Below are 18819 nucleotides of genomic sequence, written 5' to 3'. Positions count from 1 at the left end.
CTTTCTGTGTAACTTTCTTATTTAACTATTTGTTCAATGTGTGTTATTTTATGTCTTTTTCTTCTTGTCTGTTACCCTCCGTGATTATTCTCACTTGATTGTCTCATCGGAAACCAGCGCTGGAAGCCACCAGCAACATGCTGAGATGACATTTCGTGGCACTTTAATCTTATTTTGTGTTTTGTTTTATATTATGTTTTGTCTCGTTTGTTTGTCCTTACAAATAAATTATATTCTATTATATAAAATGCAGGTAGTGAGACTAGTAAATTAGTAATAGACGGATCTCTCTTTTGCCACGTTTTGTGCAAGTGGTTGGAAATCAAATAAGGTTGAAAAAATGGTGGAGGACGTAACGAAACACCGCCGTCACGCCTACGTCACTGACATTCGTACGATCACGCGGTATTTTTGAAGACGCGATTTTTTCATGACATTCGTAAGAAAAAAAAATATTGATGAATATCTCACAATCTCCACAAGTATAGAAAGAAACCGCCACAATTAACAAATGCTTGCAGGACTTTAAGTGTCTCGGACAAGATGACCCATTGACACATTCGAACCTTTATTTTTTACATTCGCTGCGGTGCTTTTGTAGATCTAGCTGTGTCTAAAAAAACCGTCCAAATGCGAGTCGGACTCGCGTTCCAAGGGTTCCGTACATTAAGTCCGACTCACGCTTGACTGCACATTTCTAATAGGTTTTCCTGTCATTTATAGGTAAAGAACTATTTTGTGTATTTTTTTCAATATTTTAGACCCAGTAGTTTCGGAGATAAAGGCAGGGAATGGTCGGACAGACAGACAGACGCACGAGTGATGCTATAAGGGTTCAGTTTTTTTCCTTTTGAGGTACGGAAGCCTAATAAAATCGTTGCAAATAACAGAGTCTCCGAGGCGAGCGAACGTTACTACTAACAACGCACTTCATGGAGGAGGCGGACGCGCTTGGTGACCGCATTGCGGCGCTGCACCACGGCCGACTGCGCTGCCACGCCACATCGATGTTCCTCAAGCGAGCCATCGGTGAATATCAACTTTTTGTTACTGTATATAAGGTAGAGATGCAACGGATAGTTGTTTGGCCGGATACCGGATATCCGGCTAGGACACTGGCCGAATATCCGGTATCCGGCCGCCGGATATTCGGCCGGCGGAACTATACCTATATTTTGAGTTTTGCAGGTGCGCGTCGTGCAGGTTTCAACCTGTTTCGTAGTGAACGTTCGCCGTGACACATTTCTAGGAGTTTTATCAGTCATTATGTAGTAAATAAGTTCGTTTATAGTTACAAGTGCGCGCGCGTATTTTTGTGTAAACAAATAAGTGTATTGTGTGACATTGGTTACGTATTCATTTCTATCTACTGTGTCGTTAGCATTATGACCGTGACTGTTTTTTAGATTTTTTACCCCAAAATGTGTTAATTTTACTATCCGGTATCCGGCCGGATAATAGGTCACTATCCGGTATCCGGCCGGATACTAAAATAACGGCCGGATAGGCCGGATACCGGATAGTAACCGGATATCCGGTGCATCTCTAATATAAGGTTCAAGTTACTTTGACATCTAGTAAAGTGCGCTCCGACTCGGCGCGTCCTTGGCCGGTTGCAAATATTGATATAGATTGTATCATCATTCATCATCTTCCTCGCGTTGTCCCGGCATTTTTGCCACGGCTCATGGGAGCCTGGGGTCCGCTTGGCAACTAATCCCAGGAATTGGCGTATATTTATTTTATTAAATACATTTACACGGCATAACAGCATGTGCCAATGCACCGAGTAATAAGATTTACAAGAATTACAGGTTAACAAATATATATAAAGTAAAATAGATACTGTAATTACAAGTCAAATGCAAGTACTAAGTAAGTAAGTACATAAAAGATTGTATATAAAACTAAATTACAATACCTTTCATATGCGCCTGCTCATAAAGTCAGATGACTTCTTCCATATTAGCATTCCCTTGTGAAAAGAAAAATTATAGCTTGTTTATAAAACGAACGATTTTCACTGGTTTACCTAATTCTACATAGTAAAGTACCTAATTCTTCAAGTCTCCAAGAAAACCTAAGTACAATCACCTGCAATAATATGTTACTCTTCGAAGGCCGCAAAAATATGTGACATGCTCTTATGGCTCTATAAATAAGATCATATCAGATATTTTGCGGCCTTCGCTGTGTAACATATTATTGCAGGTGACTGTATTTAAATTGTAAATTAGCTCCGACTTGCGTAAAGCAAAGTTCGACGGTTAGATAAGAAAAATGATCGACACATTGCATAGCTATCGATCAGCACCCGTTATTATCAATAATTTTACTTACTCACCAGGAACCGGCTACCGTCTCTCGTTCACAACAATCGGCGCGCCCAAAGAAGCTTCCATCACGTCAGCCATCACCACCGTCGTGCCGGACGCGACCATCCGCGACCGCCGTCCGAACGGCGTGTCTTACAACCTACCTGCTAAGGATACGGCGCGTTTTCCTGAACTATTTGCATCGCTAGAAGACGCGCGATCCAAGCTGCAGATTGATACTATCGGCGTTGGGAAAAGCACGCTAGACGAAGTGTTTTTAGAGTAAGTTTTATTCCGTTCTCTATTCACACTTATAGTTTGAAGGCGGCCATCACATCATGCATTACCACCGTGCCGGACGCGACCATCCGCGACCGTCGTCCGAACGGCGTGTCTTACAACCTACCTGCTAAAGATACGGCGCGTTTTCCTGAACTATTTGCATCGCTAGAAGACGCGCGATCCAAGCTGCAGATTGATACTATCGGCGTTGGGAAAAGCACGCTAGACGAAGTGTTTTTAGAGTAAGTTTTATTCCGTTCTCTATTCACACTTATAGTTTGAAGGCGGCCATCACATCATGCATTACCACCGTGCCGGACGCGACCATCCGCGACCGTCGTCCGAACGGCGTGTCTTACAACCTACCTGCTAAAGATACGGCGCGTTTTCCTGAACTATTTGCATCGCTAGAAGACGCGCGATCCAAGCTGCAGATTGATACTATCGGCGTTGGGAAAAGCACGCTAGACGAAGTGTTTTTAGAGTAAGTTTTATTCCGTTCTCTATTCACACTCATAGTTTGAAGGTGGCCATCACATCATGCATTACCACCGTGCCGGACGCGACCATCCGCGACCGTCGTCCGAACGGCGTGTCTTACAACCTACCTGCTAAAGATACGGCGCGTATTCCTGAACTCTTTGCATCGCTAGAAGACGCGCGATCCAAACTGCAGATTGATACTATCGGCGTTGGGAAAAGCACGCTCGATGAAGTGTTTTTAGAGTGAGTTTTATTCCCTGTTTTCATTCACAACTATAGTTCGAAGGCGACCATAACATCATCCATCGCCTATGTCTTGCCGGACGCGACCGTCGTCCTAATGGCGTGTCCTACATGACATTGTAACTTGCCTGCTAAGGACACAGCGCGTTTCCTCAACTATTCGCCTCGTTAATCCTCGAAGATGCGCGCCTAACAACACATTCAGTGCCAGCGCTTGCTACGCGCTACGAGAGTAGCCGATAACATGGGAAAAACCGTATGTAGCGAAAAGCGACTACGGATAGTGCACCGCCTGGCGGGTTGCTAGCAGTGAATGCGTTAAAACTGTAGTGTGTTATACCCAGCTGCAAAATTGCATGGCCACTTTATGAATGAATTCATTCATAATCTGCTTTGCCTAAAGGTTGACTGGTAGAGAATGCCTTATGGCATTAAGTTCGCCTTTTGTACAGTGTGTTCTCTTATGTGCAATAAAGATTAAATAAATAAATAATGTGCCCATGCAATTTTTCAGCCTTATAACAAAGGTTTCAAACTCTTTTTTTGCATCAATCCCTCCTTAACGGAAACATTTAAAAATGTGTGCTACCCATTTTAATTATGATTGTAAAAAAACCTGCAGGTTTATTCATCCATTTTGCTTCTACTCATACCTTAGTGGCTTCTAGTATCTTCTAGCAAGTATAATGCTTTGTTTCAGGCTATGCGGCGATGACAAACCGGCATATACGGAGGAGCCAGACAACACCACAACAGGTAAATTAATAAAAAGAGTTTATATTTATTTATATGAGCCTAGTGTCCCGTTGCGTCAAGATTTGCGCTTCAAATTTGATAGCTGGTTTCGTATCAATGAAAGTTCAACGTAGTTTTTTTCCTATTATAACAATTCGTCTTTGACAGTTTTTTGTACACTTTAATAATACAAGCAGACTGTATTCCAATCTAAAAGTAAATATGCTAGAGAGAGTGACAACGTATGAGTCGGAACTGAATAGTCTTATGGAACTTTCTATAGGAGTAGCAGAGAAATTATTTGTCTTTGCCTGTGCATAGTCTCACTTAAAATTTTTGCCTACCACTAAAATACACAAATGCCACATTTAAAAAAGTTTTTCAATAACGAACCCGACTAAATTACGTAGCTTGTTTTGATACTTTGTCAGATAAATAGTCGCATTGCGTATGTACGGGCCCACGAGTTTAGAAACTCTAGTTATACTTGCGTTTAGATTCTTATAACCAAACAGAATAGAGTGTATAGAGAGTTACTGTGTTGGTAAAATTATGTATCCACAGTTAATTTGCTGCCATTTTTCGACAGCAGATTAAATGTTATGGCGCCATGATTAAATGTTAGCAGATTTAATGTTATGGTAATTTAAGGTTATGGCGCCATCTCTCGAAAAAAATGCACCATACCTTTGGTCCACTGTTGGGTAGATGCATAGACTAGGAATCCTCTAGACTGAGTTTAGAGCAATTATTTCATGAAACCGATGCTGCCAAAAATACGGGGTTGCGGGGGGACGAGGTGAGCGAATCCCGTGCCGTGATTGGTCCGTTCAAAGACACGGACCAATCACGGCACGGGATTGACTCGAAGATGGAGTAAAACTACCGTATAAGTGGCAGAGGGGGTAGCGTTACTATGCTCAGTCTAGAGGATGTCTTGTCTGTGGGTAGATGGCGATAATTTCAATACTTAACAAATTAACACATATCAGTGAAAGAATAAGGATCAAAGTCAAATGGCGTTCTAACAGTTTTAATCTGTTGTCGAAAGGTGGCAGTAAATTTACTATGGCTACATAATTTGACAATCCGCCTCTATTTCAAATTCTCTTTGAATTCTCTATAAAGGCCCCAGTACACAATGGGCCATCGCCGGCCACTCCAAGGGACGCAGCCATGTGGTAGAATGAGATAGCAATATCACTTGCTCCCTCTAACGCATAACATATGTATTGTAATAGGCTACATGACTAATTTTTTTTATGGTATCAATCGATCGGGTTTGTTTTTAGGATCAAATGTCTATATGGCACCCATTGCATTAAAGTAACACAAAAGTCAGAAATTGTAGTCAAAGTCCGACAGTCGCACTTCACTTGCGAAACGCCCTATACAAAACGGCCAGAGGCCGTGACGTCATCGCCCACGTTGTAGTATGGACAAAACAAGAAAATTGCGTTTTTGTCGATGAAATATTGCGTTTATGTATATAGTTGCTATACAATATTTTTTTTGGTGAAATGTAAGGAATCGAATGGTACCCTTACTTTTATCGTTTTTGGAAGTTAAAAAAAAACTTAAATTTTGAAACTTTCAGGTCCTGTATTTTTGTAATTTTTTCAATATTTTATTTTAATATCCACATTATTGTGATTAATTGCTCGTTTGCTATCTATTTTACTAGATTTTGTTATAAAATTCAACATGTGTCATCATCCCTATTGTGTGCAGAGCCGGTCCACGGGACGGTGAGGGGCCCCATGTTGTACGCGCGCCAATTCGCGGTGTTACTGCTCAGACAGTGGCGCTACATCACATCTCATATGCTCTCTTTCTTGGGCATCGTAAGTACTGCTTTTTAAATAATCGTTACTAAAGCTTTGGATTCCTCCGAAAACGGTGCCGTCATATGACGGCCGTCATATAGCGGCCGCAAAAGACGGCCGTCTTTACGGTGACGACATGTGGAAAGTACCACGGCGTCATAACACACCGTCATCCACCAAGGTCAAAGCGGCAAATTTGAAAAATGTAGGCGCGATGGGATAACGTCCCATAGAAAATTTGAATTTCGCGCCTTTTCCTACTGACAAGATTTGCTTGATCATCTATAATTTACTTGTAGGATGAAATATCATCAGAAGAGGAAAATAATCGTAGTACGGAATCATTTATTCAAATCTCGTGTCATTTATTCAAAATGGCGTCACCGCTATCTAATAAAACGTTCACGAAACTATCGACACCGTCATGACGGCCGTCATCTTACGTTATGTTGACAATCAACGTAACGTAACACCGTCTAGGAAACCGCGCCATCTTGTTTACATAGACAACGTTCTAGTGACGTCAGTCAACGCTATATAGCGGCCGTCATATTACGGCACCGTTTTCGGAGGAATCCAAAGCTTAAGAGAGCGACAATTTTGTGATGTAACTGACTTTTGTGATATTGCAATTCTCAAGCTATTTATTATACCTATTAATAAATATACTTCGGCAAGCAAATCTTATCAGTAGAAAAAGGCGGCAAATTTGAAAAATCGCGGGTTAACAACACTACGTTTGAATTATTCTAAAATCGTGTGACATTTATATCTTATCTGTGGAACTGTTTTGTTTACATTTCATCGGTGCACTTTCTAATTGAAGACCACCAGTTTAATTTTGACCTTGTATGTCTGAATCCGTATCCGACTTAACGCGTTTTTAAACTACACTATTTCGGCTGCCCTATTTCTCAGGTAGTCTAAAACACGTTTCGAGCGTTGATTTCATCGATATAAATGCTGCCTACATTCGCAAGCTACAGTCTCGTAACTCGTAACCAGGGATGTTACGGATGCCGATTTTTTGACATCATGATTTTTAAAGGCTCACATCCGCGGATGCGGATGCGGATGTCAAAATAGTACCATAAAAAACGTCAAATATTACATCTTAGTAATTTTTATTTCAAAAAACCGGCCAAGTGCGAGTTGGACTCGCGGTCCTTGGGTTCCGTACATTAAGTCCCACTCACGCTTGACTGCTCATTTCTAATAGGTTTTTTGGTTAATGACTAAATTACCTAGCAGTCTAGCACTTACGCCGATGCTAAGACGTTCCTGTACCGACCTGTTCCACATCCGCATCCGCATTAAATCCGCATCGATTTTATGCGGATGCGGATGCGGATGTTGAAAATAATGCGGAAGTTCCGCGGTTGCGGATGCGGATATTCGCAACATCCCTGCTCGTAACCAGTGTTCCTGTTCAAAAATGTTCAATTCAACCCATTCCAGATAGTATTCGTGACATTACTCCTCTGGGCGTTCACTTCCGTGGCCAACAACCACCCGTACGGCATGAATCCCACGGAAAAGCCGGATGCCGGTGTGCCAATGAGTCTAGAGCTGTATTCTGCGCGCGAGCAACGCCGCGTGCTGGTTAACGTGGATAAGGACACGCTCGACACGCTGCGGGCGGGCTTCAAGGGCGTGCAGTTTGAGGAGGTGCCAGATGTCGTTGATGGTACGTTTTTGTTTTATTTCTCACTTTTCGTCGTCATACAGTCGTGCCGCATAGAGCGGCCGGACAAGCCGGACGCCGATGTGCCGATGAGCCTGGCGCTATACGCGGCGCGCGCGACACGCCGCGTGCTGGTTAACGTGGATAAGGACACGCTCGACACGCTGCGGGCGGGCTTCAAGGGCGTGCAGTTTGAGGAGGTGCCAGAGGGCCTACCGCGAACCACGTTCGACGTGTTACCTCCCTGTCACACTTACGTACGAATTTACAAGTGCGACAGAGAGGCAACACGTCGAACGTGGTTCGCGGTAGGCGCTCAGATGTCGTTGATGGTACGTTTTTGTTTTATTTCTCTCTTTTCGTCGTCGTACAGTCGTCCCGCATGGAGAGGCAGAACGCCGACGTGCCCATGAGCCTAGAGCTGTGTTCTGCGCGCGAGCAACGCCGTGTGCTGGTTAACGTGGATAAGGACACGCTCGACACGCTGCGGGCGGGCTTCGAGGGGGTGCAGTTCGAGGAGGTGCCAGATGTCGTTGATGGTACGTTTTTGTTTTATTTCTCTCTTTTCGTCGTCATACAGTCGTGCCGCATAGAGCGGCCGGACAAGCCGGACGCCGATATGCCGATGAGCCTGGCGCTATACGCGGCGCGCGCGACACGCCGCGTGCTGGTTAACGTGGATAAGGACACGCTCGACACGCTGCGGGCGGGCTTCGAGGGGGTGCAGTTCGAGGAGGTGCCAGATGTCGTTGATGGTACGTTTTCAAGATTTATTTCTCACTTTTCGTCGTCATACAGTCGTGCCGCATAGAGCGGCCGGACAAGCCGGACGCCGATGTGCCGATGAGCCTGGCGCTATACGCGGCGCGCGCGACACGCTGCGTGCTGGTTAACGTGGATAAGGACACGCTCGACACGCTGCGGGCGGGCTTCAAGGGCGTGCAGTTTGAGGAGGTGCCAGATGTCGTTGATGGTACGTTTTCAAGATTTATTTCTCACTTTTCGTCGTCATACAGTCGTGCCGCATAGAGCGGCCGGACAAGCCGGACGCCGATGTGCCGATGAGCCTGGCGCTATACGCGGCGCGCGCGACACGCCGCGTGCTGGTTAACGTGGATAAGGACACGCTTGACACGCTGCGGGCGGGCTTCAAGGGTGTGCAGTTTGAGGAGGTGCCAGATGTCGTTGATGGTACGTTTTCAAGATTTATTTCTCACTTTTTGTCGTCATACAGTCGTCCCGCATAGAGCGGCCGGACAAGCCGGACGCCGATGTGCCGATGAGCCTGGCGCTATACGCGGCGCGCGCGACACGCCGCGTGCTGGTTAACGTGGATAAGGACACGCTTGACACGCTGCGGGCGGGCTTCAAGGGCGTGCAGTTTGAGGAGGTGCCAGATGTCGTTGATGGTACGTTTTTAGTAGGGACGTACCGAATAGTCGTCCGGCCTCATTTGTAGTCGGCGACTCGTCGGCAAAAATGGCCGATTAGTCGGCACTTTATAAGTAAGAAATAAACAGAAAATATTTACGATAAGCTTTTCACTTATTTTACCCAAATTCCTATTTAGGGTGCTTACGAAAACTTTTGTTATTATTGACCGTGTGGTCGCTTTCTTATGTCCGACTGTCTGGTTGTCGTATGAAATATAGCCTTAGGATTTTTTATTTTATTTTTAGCGTTACTATAATATGATGAATAGCGCGACGAAAGGGGTAAAATGATTGTTTTTTAAGTGCATCTGAACCAAACTTAGACGTAAGTTATCTGGCTGACTAATCGGCCATCCGAGCGCCGATTAGTCGGTCAAATCAATAGTCGGTACATCACTAGTTTTTAGTCCTATTTCTCTTTTTTTGTCGTCGTCCAGTCCGTCTCTCAAGCGTCGTCCAGTCAACCCTATGGAAAATGGCGTCGCTGCGCAGTTGCGCCAACTTGGCGTCGAGCAGCAGCCATAGAGTTGACTAGACGTCGACGCTAGGACGACGCTCGTGTGGGTGGGCTTTTTTTATCTATTATTTGAGTTCATAGAGATAGAGTCGATAATCCTTTGGACCATCATGATAATTCTAACGACTTTTTACTACCGTGGTTTGTGGTAAACTTAACAGTAGCTTTGTTTTCTTAGGTACACTGTTAATCGGACGGGACAAGACTATAAACACTATACCTGTCTCTTTTTAACAAGCGACACGAGCGCGACGCACTAGCAACATCATCTTCAACAAGTTTTATTAACTTATTTGTTACAGCCATAATTCGTATCGGCAAAGAGGACATCACCGAGTATAACAAGTACCTTGTCGGAATTGAGATCAACGACACAAATGTTAAGGTAAGCATTATAGATTTTATATTAATTATTTTTGAAGCGCTGGTGACCTAGCGTTTAGATCGTGCAACTTGCAATCTGAAGGTAGCGGGTTCAAACCCTGGTTCGTATCAATGAGTTTTTCGGAACTTATGTACGAAATATTGATATTTACCAGTCGCTTTTCGGTAAAGGAAAACATCTTGAGGAAGCCGGACTAATCCCAAGGGCCTAGTTTACCCTCTGGGTTGGAAGGTCAGATGGCAGTCGCTTTCGTAAAACTAGTACCTACGCCAATTACTGGGATTAGTTGCCAAGCGGACCCCGGGAGCCTGGGTGAGCCGTGGTAAAATGCCGGGACAACGCGAGGAAGATGATGAGGGAATATTATGCGAAACACTGCGTAGAGGGCGCCACTTCCACAGTCCATCACAATCGATGGTCTACCGCAAACGAGAGAGTCGAAATTTTGTTATCTAACCTCTCTATCACTCTTGCATATTTGAGCGAAGAAGACAGCTGAGTTTCGATTTCGCATTTTCCGGGAGGCCCTTCGTAAACAAACCGCCTTGATGTATCAATGTCATATTTTATTGTCTGTGAAAACTTGTCAAAAACTGTGTTACTGTATTTGTGTGTGTTGTTTTGTATCAATTACTCTATGGTTTACGAAAGGCGCTAGGGCTGCACTCTGGCGGCAGAACATTGCAGTAATACCCCCTATTGTTTTTGATATGATTGAAATTAAATTTATTGATTTCTTAATGTATTTGTATTCTTGATTTCGTAATGTAATACTATACTTGGACAACGCTATGTACTCCATAATTGTCGTATTGTATCAGGTAAAGTACTCTGGGACTATTGTAATGCATACGATGTGGTTGTACTTAATAAATAAAATAAAAAAAATGTATATCACAAACTATGCGAAAGCCTAAGGGCCAGTTGCACCAACCACATTTGACAGACTGATCAACGTCATCCGGCGCGCCCCGATGCTTTACTATGAAACTTTCAATACATAAAAATTTTGCGAACTCTTTAACGATACGAACAATAGGCTACATGACTATTTTTTTTTATAGTATCAATAGATCGGGTTTGTTTTTAGGATCAAATGTCTATATGGGACCCATTGCATTAAAGTAACACAAAAGTCAGAAATTGTAGTCAAAGTCCGACAGTCGCACTTCACTCGCGAAACACCCTATACAAAACGGCCAGAGGCCGTGACGTCATCGCCCATCTTGTAGTATGGACAAAACAAGAAAATTGCGTTTTTGTCGGTGAAATATTGCGTTTATGTATATAGTTGCTATACAATATTTTTTTGGATGAAATGTAAGGAATCGAATGGTACCCTTACTTTAATCGTTTTTGGAAGTTAAAAAAAACTTAAATTTTGAAACTTTCAGGTCCTGTAATTTTGTAATTTTTCAATATTTTATTTTAATATCCACATTATTGTGATAAATTGCTCGTTTGCTATCTATTTTACTAGATTTTGTTATAAAATTCAACATGTGTTATCATCCCTATTTGGTACAACCGACCCTAATACTGACATAACATTGTCTGTACAGGCTCTGTACACGACCACGGTCCGGCATGCCGCCCCCGTGGCGCTGAACCTGCTCAGCAACGCGCTCAGCACTCGCCTCGTAACCGGGGCCGACGCACGCGCCATTACTACGCGGAACCACCCGCTGCAGGGCGCTTTCGTGCCTTTCCAAGACAAAATCAAATTGCCCAAGCAGAATGAACAGAAGTTTATATGGACCTGCAACATCGCTATGGGTAAGATTCAATAATACTGAACTAAAGTCCCTTATAGCCTTGAAGCTGTTCAGCAACGCGCTCAGCACTCGCCTCGTAGCCGGGGCCGACGCACGCGCCATTACTACGCGGAACCACCCGCTTCAGGGCGTTTTCGTGCCCTTCCAGGATAAAATCAAGTTACCCAAGCAGAATGAACAGAAGTTTATATGGACCTGCAACATCGCTATGGGTAAGATTAATTAATACTTAACTAAAGTCCCATATAACCTTGAACCTGTTCAGCAACGCGCTCAGCACTCGCCTCGTAGCCGGGGCCGACGCACGCGCCATTACTACGCGGAACCACCCGCTGCAGGGCGCTTTCGTGCCTTTCCAGGATAAGATCAAGCTGCCCAAGCAGAATGAACAGAAGTTTATATGGACCTGCAACATCGCTATGGGTAAGATTCAATAATACTTAACTAAAGTGCCTTATAGCCCTAAAGCTGTTTAGCAACGCGCTCAGCACGCGCCTCGTCGCCGGCGCCGACGCACGCGCCATTACTACGCGGAACCACCCGCTGCAGGGCGCTTTCGTGCCTTTCCAAGACAAAATCAAGCTGCCCAAGCAGAATGAACAGAAGTTTATATGGACCTGCAACATCGCTATGGGTAAGATTCAATAATACTTAACTAAAGTCCCTTACAGCGCTCAACCTGCTCAGCAACGCGCTCAGCACTCGCCTCGTAGCCGGGGCCGACGCACGCGCCATTACTACGCGGAACCACCCGCTGCAGGGCGCTTTCGTGCCTTTCCAAGACAAAATCAAATTGCCCAAGCAGAATGAACAGAAGTTTATATGGACCTGCAACATCGCTATGGGTAAGATTCAATAATACTTAACTAAAGTGCCTTACAGCCCTGAAGCTGTTCAGCAACGCGCTCAGCACGCGCCTCGTCGCCGGCGCCGACGCACGCGCCATTACTACGCGGAACCACCCGCTGCAGGGCGCTTTCGTGCCTTTCCAAGACAAAATCAAGTTGCCCAAGCAGAATGAACAGAAGTTTATATGGACCTGCAACATCGCTATGGGTAAGATTCAATAATACTTAACTAAAGTCCCTTACAGCGCTCAACCTGCTCAGCAACGCGCTCAGCACGCGCCTCGTCGCCGGCGCCGACGCACGCGCCATTACTACGCGGAACCACCCGCTGCAGGGCGCTTTCGTGCCTTTCCAAGACAAAATCAAGTTGCCCAAGCAGAATGAACAGAAGTTTATATGGACCTGCAACATCGCTATGGGTAAGATTCAATAATACTTAACTAAAGTCCCTTACAGCGCTCAACCTGCTCAGCAACGCGCTCAGCACGCGCCTCGTCGCCGGCGCCGACGCACGCGCCATTACTACGCGGAACCACCCGCTGCAGGGCGCTTTCGTGCCTTTCCAAGACAAAATCAAGTTGCCCAAGCAGAATGAACAGAAGTTTATATGGACCTGCAACATCGCTATGGGTAAGATTCAATAATACTTAACTAAAGTCCCTTACAGCGCTCAACCTGCTCAGCAACGCGCTCAGCACGCGCCTCGTCGCCGGCGCCGACGCACGCGCCATTACTACGCGGAACCACCCGCTGCAGGGCGCTTTCGTGCCTTTCCAAGACAAAATCAAGTTGCCCAAGCAGAATGAACAGAAGTTTATATGGACCTGCAACATCGCTATGGGTGAGATCGTATATTCCTTCAAAACGTAGTCTCTAGATGACCTCAGCCCGACCGCAGCCCGCAGACAAGCTCAAGCTGCCCATGTCCAAGCAGAACGAACAGAAGTTTACTTGTAGACCTATGATAATAGGCTAGATGACAAATTTTTATTCAGTCAATCAGGTTTGTTTTTAGGATCAAATGTCTATATGGGACCCATTGCATTAAAGCAATACAAAAGTCAGAAATGATAGTCAAAGTCTGACAGTCGTACTTCACTTGTGAAACGCCCCTAGTAAAACGATATGTGAACGTGACATCAAGGTCACAGAGACCTTGAAGTATGAACAAAACAATAAAATAGCGTGTTGTCGTATAATCTTTTTTTGGATAAAATGTGAGGAATCGAATGGTATTTTTACTTAAGTATTTCGTTTTTAGAAGTTGAAGTAAAACTTAAATTTTGAAACTTTCAGGTGCTGTATTTTTGTATTCTTTCCATATATTCTTTTAATATTCACAATATTGTGATAAATTGCTAATTTGCTATCTATTTTACTATATTTTGTTATAAAATTCAACACGTGTCATCATCCGTATTGTAGCCGCCGGGCAGGTCAGGATCTCGACGACTCAACAACTATCTCGTTCGCACCTAGGATATAAGAGCGAAATACACAAATAGATTCGTAGTGTAACCTCACGTGACTGTCCGCAGTGGTGCTGTTCTACCTGTGCACGTTCTCGAAGCTGCCGTGCTCGGAGCGTGCATCGGGCGCGCGGCACGCGCACGTGCAGGCCGGCGCGCCGCGCGCGCTGCACTGGGCCGCCACGCTGCTCGCGCAGCTGCTGCAAGCGCTGCTAGCGTGCGTGCTGCCCGTGTGCGTGCTGGCGGCTGCGGTGGACAAGGACGGCACGTTCGACCAGCCCGGGTTCATATGTGAGTAGCTGTCATGTCATGGCCGACGCCACAGAACAAATAATAGTACCTACCAGTGGCGGCGCGTCCATAAAAGCCGATTCCCACCGGCTTGCCTGTTTTTGGACGTTTGAGCAGAGTTGTAAAGGAAATATGTAAGCCAAATTAGCCCCGGCTTCCCTGTGGATATGTTTGACGCGCCGCCATTGGTATCTACTACCGTACAGAAAGGAAACTTCCTACAAAACCGAAGTTTGACAGCAGTTCAGGGTCGAATCGTGCTGGCCCTTTCTAATATATTGCACTATCCCTTTCGGCTATTTAGGTTTGTCAAAATTCAAGTCATTCTCTTATCTGTGGTCGTGCACGCGAAGGGACATCGAGTAGTGTCAACCCTAATTGCTCGGAGCCTGCATTAAAACGCCACGCTTGTTACACAACTCCTGGTAGCGTGTATGCAGCCCGTGTGTGTGCTGGCTGCTGCGGTGAACAAGGACGGCACGTTCGACCAGCCCGGGTTCATATGTGAGTAGCCATTTCCGTGTGTTTAGTAGTTAGAGTACATGTTCAGATATTTTTGAGCACCTCAGCCGCTCCGATATATCTGATGGCGCCTGACCCAGGCGTGGCTCACTCCGTGATTTTGTGGTTGACAAATACATGCAACCCATACCAATTTTGGCGTCTAGCCATTAGTTGCCGCGCACCGCTACAGAATGGACGCCTCGCGCTTGCGCCACCTAGCCGTCATATCTGTCGTAATAAACGCGTTTTGTTATAGAGTGATTCTAACCTAGTACTATTATTTATTCTGTGATGGTACCGAATTATATGTATTATATTGTTTTCAATGTTTTAACTAGCAGATACGTCTGCGACCGATATTCCAAATTTTATATTAAAGGAAAAAATGGAAAAAGCTACGCTTCCGGCAGGACTTGAACCCGCATCCTCCACAGTCCATTTTTTCCTTTAATATAAAATTTGGAATATCGGTCGCAGACGTATCTGCTAGTTAAAAAATAGTTAAATGGAAAACCATATTTTCGTTTAATATAAAATTTATATTGTGTTGTTTCAGGGGCGCTCTGCGTGCTGCTAGTACTGGGCATACTAGCGTTCCTTAGTCTAGTGTACCTGATCAGCACATTGCTCAGCTACACGGCCGCATCTACAGTCCTCGTTATCATCGCCTTCCTATTCAGTCAGTACCCTACATCTTAGAATTTTATCTTTGCCTTAACAGATTCACTGCCAAACAAAAAACGGCACTACCTCAGACACCGGTCGTCTATAGCTGTATATAAAACAACCCGCCCAGCGGGTTGTCCGGCATCTGAGCAAAGTTCGGTGAGCAAGACCAGGTGGGTTCCTGGCAGTGAATGTGTTAACTGTTAACCCATCAACTGAACCCGTTTCATACTAACAAAGAATAAGGACTCTTCTGAAAAGAAGGCTCCAATTTTGTGAAATCCTCATCTTACAAAATTTACCGCATATTGTATGAAGCCGTACAGCGCCATCTATATCACATAAATAACTCTTCGATGGTAATTTCTTACTATTAAAAGCCTTAACACTTAAATAAATAAATTCATTTATTTGCGACCAACTTGGATTAATTAAATATGTGTTAGTGACAGTAATTATCTTAAGGCTAATATACAAAATGATTTACTACTAACTATATGCTAAAAATTTTGTTTCTAATAAATAAGCAGATTTTCTCAAACACCACTTTAAAGAAAATCCGCCCACTTACCTATTCCTGCGCACATGAGTCATGCAGCAGTTATTTATATACAGGCCATCAACTCTGTCCGCAATCACGGTCAGGATGCTGTTGGAGCTGGCCCGTACCCTGCGCACCAGGAACGTGGCTTAGGTTATTAAAATTATCACCACCATTGGTATAAAATTAATCAATACAGTTAAGTTTCCACTATTTAAGCCTCGATGGGATTTCCCTACATCGTTGCGAGACCTAAAAATGAAAAAAAAAAATGTTATAAGATGGTAATTTTTTAACACAGAAAACTTTTTTCTTTAACAAAATTTTTCGTTTCAGGTCAAATAACCCCCAACATCCCTGAATCTACAAGCTTCTGGTACAAACTCCTCTCAGTTCCGTACGCGCTGCTCGCGCCGCACACGCTCACAGCGGGCCTGGCGCAAGTAGCCTCTGCGGCGCAAACCAACGCCCACTGCAACCTGAACAGGGACCGCTGCCCGGCGCTGGCCGGCCCTGACAACTTTGAAACGGCCAAGTGCTGTGGTAATTATGCCTCTTATTTATTTATTTAAACTTTATTGCACAAAAGAAAAACTTATCGTACAAAAGGCGGACTTAATGCCAAAAGCATTCTCTACCAGTCAACCTTAAGGCAATGCAGAGAGATTGTGGGCGGTGCAACTGCTACTACTACTAACAAAATTTAATATAAACCGCAAAGCTAATTTAAAAAATGTAACACACATAATATACACGATACATGTAATATAAATACATATACCTAACAATTTAAATATATACAATAAAATATATAAATTATATAACTAAAACTAGGAATCCTTCATTCTACCAGCAAAGAAAGCATCCTAGTTTTTCCAAAGGATAAGTTTAAGATTTTGAGATATATCGTAAATCAACGGAACTGCAACCTGAATGAGGATCGCTACTCTACTTAATAAAAATAATAAATAAATATTAATTAAAATTGACTAAGCCCCATGGCCACGGTAAGCTCAAGAAGGCTTGTGTTGTGGGTACTCAGACAACGATAGATATAATATACAAATACTTAAATACATAGAAAACAACCATGACTCAGGAACGAATATCTGTGCTCATCACACATATAAATGCCCTTACTGGGATTCGAACCCAGGACCGCGGCTTCATAGGCAGAGTCACTACCCACTAGGCCAGACCGGTCGTCTACTTTGTTTGGCCCTGACGACTTTGAAGTGTTAACTACGCCCTTTAAAATCCCAATTTATCCAATCGATAAGTACCATAAAGAAGCAATCGTGCCATACATATGAAATTTCAAATGGAACTCGCGGTTTGAGTGAATACTCGTATCGTGCAATTTTTATTTTTTGATATAGTTCAAGGATTGATATATTCAAGTCCCTCGTTTCTATAGGATCCGTGATTGTGTATTAGATTTGGAACAATACGAATATATTCGGTGCGTGTTGGACAGTTCATGATCTTGATCTCAAATATCAAAACATTAATCATCAATGAACAAAATCTAAACAAAAAAAAAACTAATTGAAAACCGGTTAAAAATATTGTATATACAGTAGAGTCCGATTAGTACGACTTCGCTTATAACAACCAACCGCTTATAGCGACGTAAGTACAAGCACTTGTTTGGTTTTAGTATGAGCTACTATGAAAGTACAACCGTTTATTACGACTCCGCTTATAACGACCGACCGCTTTTAACGACGGAAATTGACACAAAATCCGTCCGCCAAGTCCGGTTACAACGACGAGCGACGTAATTTTTACAAATAAATTGTTGGTAAGAAGCTTACTCCGTCCCGCGCACCCAACTCCACTCCCCCCTTTGCCTATACGCAGCAAGATGAAAAACTGTGACTTTTCGTAATCTTGCAAACTAAATAAAACCCAATTCGCATTATTCAATTGAGCTTAAACTTCACATACATAATTATGTAAGTTGGGTGACAATGCAATATTTTGGTACCTTCGAGCTGGAGGTGGCCATAGGAACTGTTTGATAAAACAACGCATCCTAATTGAGTTTGGGTTTGTAAGAATTGTCTCAATTGAGTATAGGTTGCTTGTTGAAACAAAAGTAAACAGTCCGCGATAAAGGCTTGAGTCAAAATTTAAATGTTTGACAAAAAACTTATTTATTTTTTGATTGTCGATGTACGATTGTCACCTTGATTAGATCCCTAAAAATTACGACTTTTTATTTTACGGGATTCGAGTAATTTGCGGATGATGAGTGAGTACGCGAACCTACAAAAGTGGCTTCTTCTAAACACACAAGTCTCTGCATTTAAGACAAAGTGTTATAATACTAACGTAAATGAATATATTAATTAAAATGTTTTTTTTTTTCGTTGATTGTCGCATAAGTATTAATAAATACAAAATGATGTCATTATTTTGATTAAAAAAATATATTTAAATTGGAAGTTCGTTTAGTGCGACGTCCGGTTAGTACGACGTAATATCAGCGGTCCCTTGGGCGTCGTTATAACCGGACTCTACTGTATTATAATAATAGTATTATTTAGAAAACATTTGCCACATTCATAGACTAGGAATCCTCTAGACGGAGTTTAGAGCAATTATTTCATGAAACCGATGCTGCCAAAAATACTGGGGTGCGGGGGGACGAGGTGAGCGAATCCCGTGCCGTGATTGGTCCGTTCAAAGACACGGACCAATCACGGCACGGGATTCTGACACTTTGACTCGAAGATGGAGTAAAACTACCGTATACAGTGTGGAAAGATAAGTCGGGCCCTGGAGGGAAACTACCTTAAATCCTTAAGCTGGCTCAT

At 43.7% G+C, this 18819-nt stretch overlaps 1 protein-coding gene across 1 annotated transcript in view; it reads left to right on the top strand.

Annotated features, from left to right (window-relative positions):
• The window catches only part of LOC134655326 (phospholipid-transporting ATPase ABCA3-like), a 55767-nt gene that overhangs the window by 23329 nt on the left and 13619 nt on the right, over positions 1 to 18819 (top strand). The window contains exons 14-38 of the mRNA XM_063510777.1: positions 891 to 1029; positions 2348 to 2597; positions 2633 to 2839; positions 2875 to 3081; positions 3117 to 3323; positions 4024 to 4079; positions 5790 to 5902; positions 7343 to 7768; positions 7942 to 8304; positions 8367 to 8522; positions 8585 to 8740; positions 8803 to 8977; positions 9821 to 9903; positions 11466 to 11679; positions 11717 to 11861; positions 11944 to 12101; positions 12139 to 12312; positions 12350 to 12523; positions 12561 to 12734; positions 12772 to 12945; positions 12983 to 13156; positions 13194 to 13367; positions 14065 to 14286; positions 15347 to 15469; positions 16334 to 16540. Coding sequence (XP_063366847.1) covers positions 891 to 1029; positions 2348 to 2597; positions 2633 to 2839; positions 2875 to 3081; positions 3117 to 3323; positions 4024 to 4079; positions 5790 to 5902; positions 7343 to 7768; positions 7942 to 8304; positions 8367 to 8522; positions 8585 to 8740; positions 8803 to 8977; positions 9821 to 9903; positions 11466 to 11679; positions 11717 to 11861; positions 11944 to 12101; positions 12139 to 12312; positions 12350 to 12523; positions 12561 to 12734; positions 12772 to 12945; positions 12983 to 13156; positions 13194 to 13367; positions 14065 to 14286; positions 15347 to 15469; positions 16334 to 16540 — 4651 coding nt within the window. The remainder of the gene's footprint in view (positions 1 to 890; positions 1030 to 2347; positions 2598 to 2632; positions 2840 to 2874; positions 3082 to 3116; positions 3324 to 4023; positions 4080 to 5789; positions 5903 to 7342; positions 7769 to 7941; positions 8305 to 8366; positions 8523 to 8584; positions 8741 to 8802; positions 8978 to 9820; positions 9904 to 11465; positions 11680 to 11716; positions 11862 to 11943; positions 12102 to 12138; positions 12313 to 12349; positions 12524 to 12560; positions 12735 to 12771; positions 12946 to 12982; positions 13157 to 13193; positions 13368 to 14064; positions 14287 to 15346; positions 15470 to 16333; positions 16541 to 18819) is intronic.

This window comes from Cydia amplana, chromosome 16, assembly GCF_948474715.1.
Source record: "Cydia amplana chromosome 16, ilCydAmpl1.1, whole genome shotgun sequence".
Lineage (NCBI taxonomy): Eukaryota > Metazoa > Arthropoda > Insecta > Lepidoptera > Tortricidae > Cydia > Cydia amplana.
The sequence above is the reverse complement of the archived record's forward strand: the minus strand, read 5'-3'. Positions and strand labels throughout refer to the sequence as shown.